The 13,290-nt window shown below is 46.1% G+C and overlaps 1 protein-coding gene across 1 annotated transcript; it reads left to right on the forward strand.

Annotated features, from left to right (window-relative positions):
- The first annotated feature begins 1,990 nt into the window (after positions 1-1,990).
- LOC100191150 (uncharacterized) lies at positions 1,991-12,339 on the forward strand. Its single transcript, NM_001136586.2, has 4 exons — positions 1,991-2,350; positions 2,444-2,514; positions 11,306-11,621; positions 11,899-12,339. Exons 1-4 carry the CDS (start codon positions 2,105-2,107, stop codon positions 12,013-12,015), a joined length of 750 nt encoding a protein of 249 aa, NP_001130058.1. The 5' UTR covers positions 1,991-2,104; the 3' UTR covers positions 12,016-12,339.
- The last annotated feature ends 951 nt before the right edge of the window (positions 12,340-13,290 follow it).

Consider the following 13,290-nt stretch of genomic DNA (forward strand, 5'->3'; position numbering starts at 1 on the left):
CTCCTCGCAATGAAGCCATGGACTCCTCATTTTATAGCCTCAAGGAGGGCTCCAAGGAGCGCCATGGTTTGTCGCGTATGGGAGAGAAGACGTGTCCGAGTCCTTGTAGCAAGTACAGCTGTCGATATGGTCTTCGTACTTGTTGTTGACTTGAGCTAGGAGGAGGATGTTCGATCCCTTTATCTGCATCTTTGACCATGCAGAGAACCGAGGCTAGGGTCTAGGCTCGGACGCGTAGCCGAGCTTGCCTGATGTAGGAGCTATCCGAGTCGTAGTTGTTGGCACAGTGATAAGCATGGTGAAAAGCGTGTGGTAATCTGCCCCGTATGGCGCAAAACAAACTTGACGTGGCCCTGTAGCCATTCCGTGGCCGACACCCTTCGCGGAGGAGTTGGTGAAGTCCTTTGGTCGATGTTATCTAGGTCGAGGCCAGGCTCCGACGAGACGGAGGTCCTCCCGAGGCCTTGGTCGAGCCTATCTCGGGGCATACAATCATACAGGGAGGAGGTAGCATAGTTGTAGGAGTGGCCCCCATGGGATTCACGGGGAGTGGTTTCCTGGTGGTTGGCCGAATCCGAGCTCGGGCGAAACAGAGTTTTCTCCGAGGCTGAGGCTGACTTCGGTCGAGGCGGAGTTCCCTCTCGAGGGTGCAACCATGCTCTGTCGTGCGCACATCACATCCGGAGTTGTTTGAACTCAGCAGACGACATGAGGGATCAATGATCATTATTCCCGTGAGTGCGTCATCATAGTAGGGAAAGTGGATGGGACTGCGGTCCTGTCACTCCCTGTTTGACTGCGGCGTCACATGGGGTAGGTATTTGTATTAAATGCTCATGTCCCCGACTCCCCGCGGTTCCCGTGACCTTTGACTGGGGCCGAGCCTGGGGTTGTCCTCCTGTCCGAGACGGGCTCGGGTGAGGCGGAAACCACTATTTCGTGGAGAGGGGATCTCGGGCGAGACGAGGATTTCCCTGAGCGTTGCCTATGCCCGAGGACAGGCTCAGGCGAGGCAGAGCAAGCGACCGCCGAGTGGGGTCTCGGGCGAATCATGGCTTATCCTTTCTTGGTATCAGGGAACATGTCTTATGGTAGTTTAGATGTTAAGTATGTTTAGGGAATCTGGATACCTCTAATTACGACACTCGACACTCGTGCATGTAGAAAACATAAAAAATTCAAAAAGGGTTAAATTGCAAAAAAAAAACGGTCCCTGCACTAGAGATTGCAACGGGTACAAACCCGTCGGGTTTTGTCATCCCAAACCCATACCCGTGAAAATATCTATACCCATTAAAAATCTCGTACCCATGATGGGTTTGAAATTTTGCCCAAACCCGTACCCATCGGGTTAGCGGGTACCCACGGGTTACCCGCAGGTTTCATCTTCAATATGCTTGTTCTTCTCATAATCAATAAGCATCGTAATGATTAATGAGATCATGGTCCAAAATTTACGTGATGAACAACGAGTTCATGATTTGGTATAAAAATTATTAGTAGAGAGAATGAAATACAAATAATCAAGTGACCTTGCACTAAGTTATTCATCAACCACGTATATAACGCTAGTAAAAACTATAATAGCAAGTAAGCATCACTCTCACCAACTACTTGTACATTCACCATTTGATAAAAATAGGAAGTAAACATGGAGATAACAAGTTTGTTGTTCGTTTATAAAATAAAATGATATTATGCACTAGGTTTGGTCGGGTTTAAAAAACCCACATGTTCACGAGTTTATGTACTATATGAATAAATCCGTACCTATAAACCTGTCGAGTATAGATTTATACCTATTAACGAACCCATAAATATAAAAATTGACTCAAACCCAAGGTAAAAACCAATCAGGTTCGAGGACCCTGCCATCACTACCCTGCACCAGATCGGTACAGGGCACCCAAGATGCCCGACGACCGGCGGTTGGTACTCCCACTGATGAATGGGACTCACATACCCTGATTCGGTCCACCTTGCAGTGTACACACAGTTACACAGAGGAGGTTTCCTCCCTGCGAATCTGCGATACTGACTCTGCCTTCTTCGTTCCAGCGCCGAAAGAGAGGGAGAGCCAAGCCGCCTCCCGCCGCGACGCACGATGGATCGCGCGCAGTTGCTCCTCGTCGGACTCCCGGCCTTGCTCTTCTTCTCCGACCTCACTCACATCTTCGCGCCGCCGCCTCCCCACCTCCGCCACCCCCATCACCACCCTCCTCACCACCAACATCCGCATCCGCCGCATCATCCCCACTCGCCTCATCCCCATCCGCACCCGCCGCATCATCCCCACCCGCACCCGCCGCACCACCACCAGCACCCCGACCCCTCCACGGCAATCATACAGGTAGGTCATGAACCTTACCTGCCCGGAATTCGAATCGCGACCCGGTATCCGATCTGGACGGCGAACTGATGTGTTGCTTCGATGCAATTGCAGGAGCCACGTGTGGATGAGGCTGGATTCGGCAGCACAGTGGAGCTGCAATTCTGTGCCTCCTGCTCGTACAAGTGAGCCTGCTCGTCCACTGTGTCTTGGGGTTGCGCGTACTGTTGGTTGTTTGCTTAATTCCTTTGGTTATTTGTTATGTATGAGCGTTGTGACTTTGTCTGCTTTCTGCAAATAACCGTACTCGGTGTCGGTGATCCATTACCGGGAGGTTGACAACCATAGAAAAAAGCATCTCTAGTGGATGCGGCTCCGCGAGTACAAGTACCTTGTTGTTTACTTGTTTGTTACATGATGGGCTTGGCCACTTAGCAGTGAGAATCAGTGTTTACAAGTCGTCTGATTAATCACGATCAATCGGCCTAGTCGGTCTCTCGAGGTCGACCAGGGTTGCCGAGGCGACTAGCTCGACTAGAAACCTAGTTGTTGTCTAACAGTGATTAGTCATCTGACTAGGAGGGTGACAACCGAGCTGGATCTGTGATTTCCTGTCCTATTAGGTTAGCATAAGCGTGTTCAGACTCCACAAAAAGTACATAGAACAGAGGCAGAACTAGGGGTGGTAATGGGCTCTAAACTTTGCACTATCAAATTTAAGGATTAGATTGGATTAGTATGAGGCTCTATTTCTATTCAATTTTGAACTAAAAATCATTAAGGGCTCAAACAAATTGTGAAGAAACATTTGGATCGCGATCCAAGATCCATTACAACCCTTAGGCAGTACTGATTTTCTTCTCGCAGCCACTGTAATTCATCCCCTAGGCACTATTCTTCATTTTCCGCTCGCCTTTCCTCCTCTTCTGCGCGCCATTTTTCGTCTCCTGTGCGCTATTCTTTGTCCAATGCCGTTCCTGTGGTGAAGCCACCGCCCCTCTTCATGATGACTCCGCCAACTGTGAGTGTGCCCTTTCCCTCCCCCATCTTCTTCCCTCACTGTGCAGCTAGCGCCGCTCCCTTGCTTGCTGTGCTGCTGCCCTTCTGCTAGTTGGGTTGCTTGCTGTACTGCCTGTCTGCTACTCTACCTGCTTGCTAGTACTCTATCCCAAGGTGCTGTATTGCTGTTGTGTATATGTGCAGATGTGGAACAGTGCAGAAATAAACTAGCCACTAATGTAGTCTTGACACTTGCTTTATTGTGTATACTACTATATAGTATATATAGGTATATTTTATAATATGTCCTTAAATATATAGGATGAATAGGACCAACTAGGCTCCACTAATCGGTCTGGTCGACGATAATCATGTTTAGTCGCCTAGTCAATCCCATGGCAACTAGGTTCGACTATACAACTTGTAAACATTGGTGATAATTGTTAGCATGGACTCTTGGTGGTGGGTTACTAGGTTTTCTTCTTGCTGGTTGCAGGCTTGCAGTCGATCGTGCCACTTGGTTTCATTGTTGAGTATAGTTTTCAGTGGGCTTCAAGCCATGAGTCTACATGGTGCTTGATTTCTTTGTTTTGGCACAGGGAGGGGTGGGGGTGGGGCTGCCAGGCTGGGGAGGAGGGGGCCTAGTTTTGCCTCCACTCGCGGCATGATTTGAATTGCATAAGGTTGGTTATTTGTCAGTTGTCACACACTGCTACCACCAGTGAATGATGAATTTATGACTGTCGTGTGTTCATGGCTAGTTACTAACTTGCTATTGTGGGTTTGTGGTATTTTATCACACACAACAGTTGGTAACTTAACACCAAGTCAGTTTCTTACATGTACATTCAAATTATAGCGGGAACTGGGAAGGGAATAGGTATCAGTCACTTGTTCTTCATGGCTGTGTTGACTGTGATGAAGACCTTAAAAAAGAACAAGAAGGACTGGAAGAAGATGATTCAAGTGAATGAAAAATATTTAGGGCCTGTTTGGCAACTTAGCAATCTTTTTACAGCTGAAATTTGTTACACCTGTAATTCCTTGTGCACTAGGAATATCTTGTATCCATTCTGCTTGTAATTTGATGTTGTATTGCCGAGAGGTACTAACATGTGTCCCGGCCTTATAGCAGCTAGTGAATTAAACAGACAGTAAAAGCAAATGACATTAGGAACAATTATGTGAAATTGATGTCAGTTTAGGTACATATGGAATTCCCAGGAAACATTGATGCCTCCTATCAATATGGTAGTTCAGCTTAGAGTCAGAACATTCATATTATAGCCGGAGTTTTCACATTAGAACATCAAAATGGATATAACGGAAGAAAACGTAAGTGAAGAGTTAACATATTTATAAAGGACCACACAGAGATCAGTTGGGATGCTGTAACCGAGTAGGATTCCTCTTGTAATAGGCGGTTCCTTCCTGTATAAATATGCAGCCCCGTCGATCCTAGAGGCCAAGGCAAGCAACTTAATATCCTGGTGATGTGTTTCTTTCATGGTAATCGGAGCCACCACCTCCATCTATTAGCTGATGTCCTGGTCGAGAGAAAGTTGACATCAGTCTCACCAGCGACAAGATCTCATTGCGTTATCTAGCTCTGCAGTACTGACACCTCTCCTAGGGCAAAGCGTTGCTTTAAAGTTCAACAAGACCAACTTCACACTTTGGAAAGCTCAAGTTTTACCCATCCTTATAGGTGCACAGCTACAAGGCTACCTGGATGGCATGACTGTAGTGCACTAGCGCCTAACGAGAAGATCGTCAAGCAGGATGGCAAGATGATCTACAACATCAACCCAGAGTACATCTGATTGGTTGCGCTCCAGTAGCAGGTCCTTGGCTTCCTCATGACATCCATGATTCAAGAAGTCATGGATCAGGTTGCCATCTATGAAACACTCTATGAGGTGTGGTCAGAATTGCAGAAGACCTGCATCGCAGTCAAGAGCCCGAACCATGAACACACAGATTGCCCTGGCAACTATAAGAAAAGGTAATATGCGAATGGCTGGATATATTGCCAAGATAAAATCTCTTGCATTTGAGTTGGCATCTGCAAAGAAGATTGTTGATGATGAAGAACTCGTCTCGTATATTATAGTGGGACTATGAAGAGTGCAATTCGGTGGTCTTTGCTCTGGTAGCTCGTGTTGGGCTGGTCACCGTAGCTGAAGCCACCTCCCAGCTTCTCAGTTTCGACGCCAGGATGGATCTACTTCATGGTGGTCATCAAGCCTTTGCTAATGCTATTGGTCGAGGCACGGAAACAGCAACCACGACCACGACCGTGTTCGAGGTAGAGGGTGTCGTGGTCCTTCTAGTGGCCGTGGTGGCTACCAAGGTTCATCATCTGGAGTTCTAGACGTCCACAAGCTCAGCGCACTGACAAGATTTGTCAAGTCTGTCACTCTGTTGTCTGTGACAAGGTAGGGCATATTGCCTTTGATTACTAGTATCCTCTGTGGTAAGGTAGGGCATATTCCCTTTGATTACTAGTACCGCTACGATGAGAGCTACAGCTTTGACACCAAGACTGCAGCTATGACCGCCCATGGTGGCTATGGTGTCGACACCAATTGGTACACCAAAACCGCAGTAACAGGTCACAATACTTCTGACCTAGACATGCTAAAGGTCCAGAACAAGTACAAGGGGACATACCAGATCCTCCCAACCAGTGGGACAAGTATAAACATTGCCAATATTGGTCATGCTATTGATACCCCTGTTAAAACCTTGTATCTCAACAATGTCTTACACGTTCCTCGTGCCACAAAAGAATCTAGTCTCAGTTAGCCGCGGGGGCTGGGAAGCCCGGCGGCGCGCCGGCCGCGGGGGACATGCCCGCCAGGGGCGCGGCGAGGGCCGCCCTGTAGGAGAGAGGAAGGGGAAGGGGAGGGAAAGGGTCGCCGGAGAAGGGAGGGGGCGGCGGCCGGCCGGCCATGGAGAGGCGGCGGCGGCTGGAGGACCTAGAGCTCTGGTACCATGTTGGATTGAATGAACAGTCAACGGTACAGTGCAAACCCTAACCCTAACAGATATGGACCCCTAGTGGGCTGTGGGCTAGGCCCATGTACACAGATATAGCTAACAGTTACTAAGGCGTCGCCTCGCCTTACACCTTATCGCTTAAAAGGTAAAAACGGGGTCGGTCGCCTTACCTCACCTTGCCGCCTTAACAACTATGGCGTCAATTTTTGCATGCACCCACTACTTATCATTGGACTGCAGTGAAGAGGATTCTCATATATGTCAGGTTCACTCTTGGACATGATCTCAAAATTGTGAAATCTCTCTCCACGCTTGTGAGTGTTTTCTCTGATGCAAATTGAACAGGTGGCATATATGATAAATGCTCAATAAGAGTTTTTTGCAGTATATTTTGGTAGAAATATGATATCTTGGAGTGCTAGCAAGCAACCCGCAATTTTCGGGTCAAGCACTGAAGTTGAATATAAAGCCATAGCTAATGCATGATAGAGTTGATGCGGATCTACTAACTTTTACAGGAACTAAAGGTTCCATGTTTTCTGCTGTAAGGATCTGATGTGATAATATTAGAGCTACCTATCTTACAACAAATCCAAGGTTTTATGGCCGTATGAAATGTGTGGAGATTGGTTTTCATTTTGTGAGAGAGAGTAGCTAAAGGACTTTTGGAGGTTAGAATTATATTTACAAAGGACCAAGTTGCAGATGGCCTTACTAAGGCACTGACTATGCATAAGTTGGCTTCATTCGGGGACAATCTTAACTTGTTCAAGTTATGGTTGACGGAGGATGTTAGAATATTCTATACATAAGCTACGACCTTAGTTGTCTAGGATCTTCTTGGGCTAGATTAGAAACTGACTCAGATTAGAGGTTAGAGATAAAAACAGAACAAGGTTGCATGCATTCAATTCATTTAGAGTCAGAGTTAGTTGGGATGTAACCGAGTAGGATTCTTCTTGTAATAGGTACTTACTGCCTGTATAAATATACAGTCCCATCGATGTCAAGGCAAGCAACTTAATATCTTGGCACCATGTTTCTTTCAGCGCTGGTTGCTCAGGTCGCCTAGTCCAACATCTCCAATTCTCCAGCTCCATGTTGGCCAAAATTTCTCATGTCCTTCCTTTTCTCACAGTGCATCCTTGTGTTGGCTGTGATAGCCTTGGCATCAAGAGGATTGTGGCAACATGGAGAAATTTGTGTGTTTTTGTCTAAACTGTTAGTAGTTTCTTCTGGATTACATTCCATCTAAACACCTTTTTACAAGTTTGGGTGTAAAATTTTATGGGTATGTATTTTACAAGAGTTTTAGCTCCAAATTGAGCTTCCAAATAACCTCTTACTCTATTCTATTTTTGTTTTTGGATTAACATTGAGTTAAAACCATCAATGATGGCACCCTTTCTAGTCGATGCTTTCTGAAGTCAGCAAACTTGCACCCGTAGTATCCTAAGTATTGGAGGCCAGTTGTTGGATGACAGTAAGTTGACCTGCATGATTCCTTTTGTATGGGATGAATAAATTGTTGGGAATAGTCCCACATTGTATGTTATAGGTGGGCAAGCATGGTTTATATGTTTAAGGGTGCAACCCCCTAATGGGCTAGTTTTTTTTTTTTGGGGGGGGGTGTTGCCCCACAGACCTAAAACCTGCTGCTGTGTGTTTGGGCGCGTGTTCGCGGGTGAGTCGCGTGTGCAAGCGATCCAGCGGGCACGCCGTGTGTCGACGGTTCGGTTCCAACAATTGGTATCGGGGCTTAGGTCGGTCTAGTGCATTCTTAGACAACTCTCTGCTCACAATGTGTGAGGGGGAGATTGTTGGGAACAGTCCCACATTGTGTGGTGTAGGTGGGCAAACATGGTTTATATGGTTAAGGGTGCAATCCCCGAATGTGCTAGCTTTTTTTTTTTGGGGGGGGGGGGGAGTGTTGGCCCAACAAACCTAAAACTCGATGTTGTGCGTTCGAGTGCGTGTGTCGCGGCCCGACGGCGTGGGTGTGTGTGTGGGTGTGTCGCGTGTGCAGGCGGTCGGCGGTCCGGTTCCAACATAGATGATACATTAAAATACTTTTGTGTACTGGATTGTAGGCCTCATAGTTTGAGTTTAAAACTCGACGTGCGGGGGTAAGACCTCCTCCACAGTATTATATTAAGGTGGCGTTTGGCAGAGCTCCCACAACTCCACTCCCAGCGAGAATCACTCTCACGTAGCCAAACGGCAAAAAAGTAAACTGCTCCATGGTGGGAGTGGAGTGAATCTAGTCACCGTTTTGTACTAGAGAGCGGGAGCCAAAAAAACCTGCTTCCCGTCGCTTCCAATCTGCTCCCCACTCTCCAACCCCTCAGGAATCACTTCACACACTATTTGCCAAACAGTTTTCGTCAGATAGATTCACTTCTACTAGAGAATCATTTGGAATCACTTTATTAAAGAATCAGCTCTCGGAGCTAGAGAATCAAGAAGCGGAGCTCTACCAAACGAGCCCTAAGAAGGCCTCACACAGGTCGAGAAAACCCCTGAACCCTGTCCCACCCAGACTCAGCAACACCGTTAGGGCTGGGCGTTCGGGTATACTCGAAAATTTGGGTCGGGTTGTTCGAGTTTTTGAAAATTCGGGTATCTAGCAGTCGAACCCGAACTCGACCCGATATTAGCCTCTACCCGAAATTTTGGGTACCCTAATTGTTGGGTTCGGGTTCAGATAAAACTGAACAATCCGATATCAACGACAACCAGTCTGTGGCCAACACTCACACCCTGTGCGGCCGTGCCCCCCAGCTGCCCCGCGCCTCTCATGCTCTCCCCTCCCGTCCTCAAGCCGACGTCCTTGGTGGCTTTGCACTGTCGATTTGAAGGCCAGCCTGTTGGATCCATATGAAGGTTGGTTGGGACTGCCGGAGTGGAGCTGGTGAGGAACTGCCGGAGCGGCGTCGGCACACTTCTGCGTCGGCGAGAGGGGGGGGCGACGGTGGCACGGCAAACCGTGAGCTAGACACAAGGGGCGACGTGATGGCACGACCAACACCGCAAGAAGTCCCTCTACTGCATGCCTCCTCTCCGCCCTTCTCTTGGGAGCACATCAGCACGAGCACCACCCAGGCATCCCTTCAGATGCTCACCATGAAAGCTTTCCTCCTCCAAAGACAATCGCAAGGTGCTCCCACTCTCGCTTTTGTTGCTCACAGCTCACCCACTCCCGTGATGACGGTATCTGACCCATATGCCTTTGTCGTTCACTCGTTCTTGCCAAGTATGTGGCCATGGATTGTTCGGGTTTTTTAGGTAATTCAGGTACTGTTGTGTACAACCCGAAATTGTTTTAATAATTTCGGGTACCGGAGATTGCTACCATAATTATTATTCGGGTAGTTTAAGCTCGGGCATATCGGGTTCGGGCTATTTGGGTTCGAGTTTCAGGTATCGGGTTTTCTGCCTAGCCCTAGGCACCGTAGCCCATGTGAGAACGACCGCGACCGGGACCGGGCTTTAGGCTTGTGCTTTGGCGTGGGACAAACGAGAGGATTTTTTTTAACCACAACCTGAAAATTCGCTCCCACGGGAAGCCGAACCTAGGACCTAAGTGCTACTCAGAGTCTCAGACCACGTGACCAACTCGGCTAGAGGCCTTTTTACTCATAGCTTGAGTTTAGCTGATTCTTAATTTGCTGTGTTATCTTTAAATCTAGTGAAATGCATCTTTTATGCAAACCTTGTTATCATGTTACCCCAAAAGCATGGGCGAAAATTCTTCAACAGTCCAACGTATCTTATATGATTTGCTTTATTGTTTATTGTTATTCCCAAGCCAATACAGAATTTCGAAGGCATGGAGAATTAGAGATCAATTTGAGTTGACTGCAGTAATTCTGCCAGGCTTGATAATTTTACAAACTAGATTTTTGACGCATGTCCATGCTTTTATGGTGTCGTTTAGGGCAGCAGAGTTAGTAATTAGACAAGTGCTCCCCAATTTCAGTGCTTTAGAAGTCTGGTAACCACAGAAAGCAGTGAGACATTCTAAAATGGTACTCCCTCTAAAAGCTGACTTGATGCGCATGTCTTGCATTTTCATCCGTAAACATCAATTGTAATGCAAGGGACTGTTATGATGTCTTCTATCTTGCTATGGACCTGGAATGGCATAGAAAGACAGTGCCACCCTAGTGAAGCATTTTAGGAAATTCAACTGGATTGAAAATGGATTAAAAAACTTGCGATCTTAGCTAGCACTTGAGGGAGTACTTGGCTTCAAATTTATGGGCCAGAAGGTTGGGTAAAGAAATGACTGACATGGAAAGTTTGTGGGGTGGCCTTACAGACAGGAGTAATGTTTTAGGGTGGTACGCGGAGGTGAAATAGGGGTTGTTTCCTGGACACTTGTGTTCAATTTTCAACTGTATCACAAAAGTGCTATTTTTCTCATTGGAGGAAAAATGTCTACCTAATTTAATTCACGGCATAGCTACTGATGCCACTTGATTTTTCCCACAACGGAACTAGCCTTGCTCTGCTGCATCATTATGCTGCTTTACTCAGTCCGTGTATTGTTGCTCACTCCGATATCTAACCTGCAAAAATGTCACGAGCCAAGAAAAACTTTTTTAGGAGTGAAACTTAAATAAGGGGTGAAGCCGTGAAGGAACCATGTTAAAGGAAAGTGCATCTTTTCATGCATAGAAGTTCAAAACCCATGGTCCCATGCTTTACATCTACATGCTCCATCCTAAAATAAACAACTTTTTGAGGTTTAAAATTTGTCTAACAAAACATGGGATGCTGCTTCTTAATGTGGAAGCTAATCATGAGTGCATGTAATTGATAATTGCCAAATCTAGGATATCCTCCAGGAAAGGAGAGGAGATGAGGGTACATACGTCTTGCATTTTTGATATGTCTGATTTTTTTAGAAATATATTTATTTTAGGATAGAGGGTGTATATGTTATTCTTAAAACTTTTTTTTACATTGTAGGGGAACTGCAGTGACCATGAAGCGCATGCTGGAAACCTCATTTCCTGGCATTCATGTTATCTTGCATAATTATCCTCCTCCATTCCCCAAGCGTGTACTCAGCAAAGTTATCCCAATTGTTCAAGTTGGAGCCGTTGCAACAATAATGGCTGGTGACCAGATTTTCCCCAGAATTGGAATGGTTGCTCCTCCATGGTACTACTCGCTTCGTGCCAATAGATTCGGAACCATGGCAACAATCTGGCTATTTGGCAACTTTGCTCAGTCCTTTCTACAAAGCTCTGGTGCCTTTGAAGTTTACTGCAATGGAGATTTGGTATGCTTCCTATGTTAGATGCAACCTTATCTTTTTTCTTTTGTGTTGATTTGATGCAAAATGCTTTATATATCAGGAGTGCCCTCTGTTTTGAAATAGGGATGAGTTAGTTCTATCTCAAGTTTTACTTATGTCTCAAATTCTATTGTGAAGTTACAGCCGTTTGTTTCACCTTTTCTTACATGGCATCATCCTTTTGCCTTCCTAGGTGACAGCAGGATTTTTAAACGTCTGCAATTCCCTTCATTATTTTACTGAAACCACTTCTACTTTTCAGGTATTCTCAAAACTTGCTGAGCAGAGGTTCCCTAGCGAGTTCGAGTTGCGGGACCTTGTTGGCAGCAGATTGCCTGGGTCTCCATTTGGGAGGAATCCGGGGAAAACCCTGACTTGATGATGACCCCGGAAATCAGAGCTCAGAATGCCACAATTTATTATGTTGCTTTTAAGGTATTAGTAGATAGTAACTATTTGGTATTGATCTATCGAGGCTGCAGCTTGTCTGTAAACACAACTTTCCAGCTTGTATAATGGATCAACGGATCACCTGACATGTGACGGTGGCCGAAGTACTACGAACTCTAATGACATTGGAACGGTAAAGATATTGTGATGGCCTGTTAGTTTATGGGAGGTGTACTGTTTGGCATTGATCTCGATGTAAACAAACAATGTTAGCATTGTCCCATGGGGAAGATTAAGCGAGCAGGATGTTAAAGATACAATCATTGGCATCAAGAGGTCGTTAGATCTTTTCATGTGCGAAAAACGCATACTGTCAGTTTTCTTGAGGTCTATGATGCAAAAACCTTGACGAAAAAAGTCTCTCGATTAAAAAAAATTAGGAAAGAAAATCGGTCTATGTACAGAAAGCCCGAAGGGCCTACAATGCTTAAGGGCTGATTTGGTGACAATGGGATCACGGGGGATTGAAGGGATTATGGGGAAATGAACTAATTTCCTCCTCAATCTCCTCTAATCCCCGTGATCCCTGGTCACCAAATCAGCTCTAAAAGGGCACACCAAACCATGGTACAGAGAAGGAACGCTCTCGCGTGTGGGTGGGGAGTTATGAGGGTCTACGTAATGTTGCTAGACTCTAGTGGGAAGATTAATTTCTTTGTTTGAAGGTCACTTATTTTGCTTCCATGACAGTGTTTTGGAAAAAAAAACTAATGTTTCTTTCCCACCAAATGTTTCACATCGTATATCACCACTCCGTTAGAGTGTTAATGTATCATAGCTAGTTGCCCGTGCTTCGTTGCGGTTATTATATATCATATAAATATCTAAACACTAAGGTATGTGTGGTCTGTTAGTTAGTCTCAATTTTTTAGAGCAGGGGCCGTGGGTTTGAGTGCTCGCTCTGCACTATTTTTTGCGCGGTGTGGTAGTTGCGCGGGAGGGGTCGGATGCTAGGTAGACGCTATGGCAGTAGCTTAGAGAGCACACTACACGGCGCCGAGGCGGGCGCGTGGGGCGGGTTCAGAGTGTCAGCGCGGAGGATGAAGCCTTAATAGCACAAAACACCCACATTAGGTTCTTAATAGAGTAGTATAGATTGTTGTTGCTTTGGGACTCTGATAGCCGCTTCCTCCCACCAAACACAGTTCTGTTGGCTGGATCTTTGTCCGGATTAGGTCCATATAAAAGATGTTCTTAGACTATC

This window comes from Zea mays, chromosome 8, assembly GCF_902167145.1.
Source record: "Zea mays cultivar B73 chromosome 8, Zm-B73-REFERENCE-NAM-5.0, whole genome shotgun sequence".
In the NCBI taxonomy this organism is placed as follows: Eukaryota; Viridiplantae; Streptophyta; class Magnoliopsida; order Poales; family Poaceae; genus Zea; species Zea mays.

Coding starts and splice junctions, on each gene's coding strand:
- LOC100191150 (NM_001136586.2), top strand. CDS start 2,105: ATGGATCGCGCGCAGTTGCTCCTCGTCGGACTCCCGGCCTTGCTCTTC. Junction 2,351..2,443: donor CCTCCACGGCAATCATACAG/GTAGGTCATGAA, acceptor ATGCAATTGCAG/GAGCCACGTGTGGATGAGGC. Junction 2,515..11,305: donor TGTGCCTCCTGCTCGTACAA/GTGAGCCTGCTC, acceptor TTTACATTGTAG/GGGAACTGCAGTGACCATGA.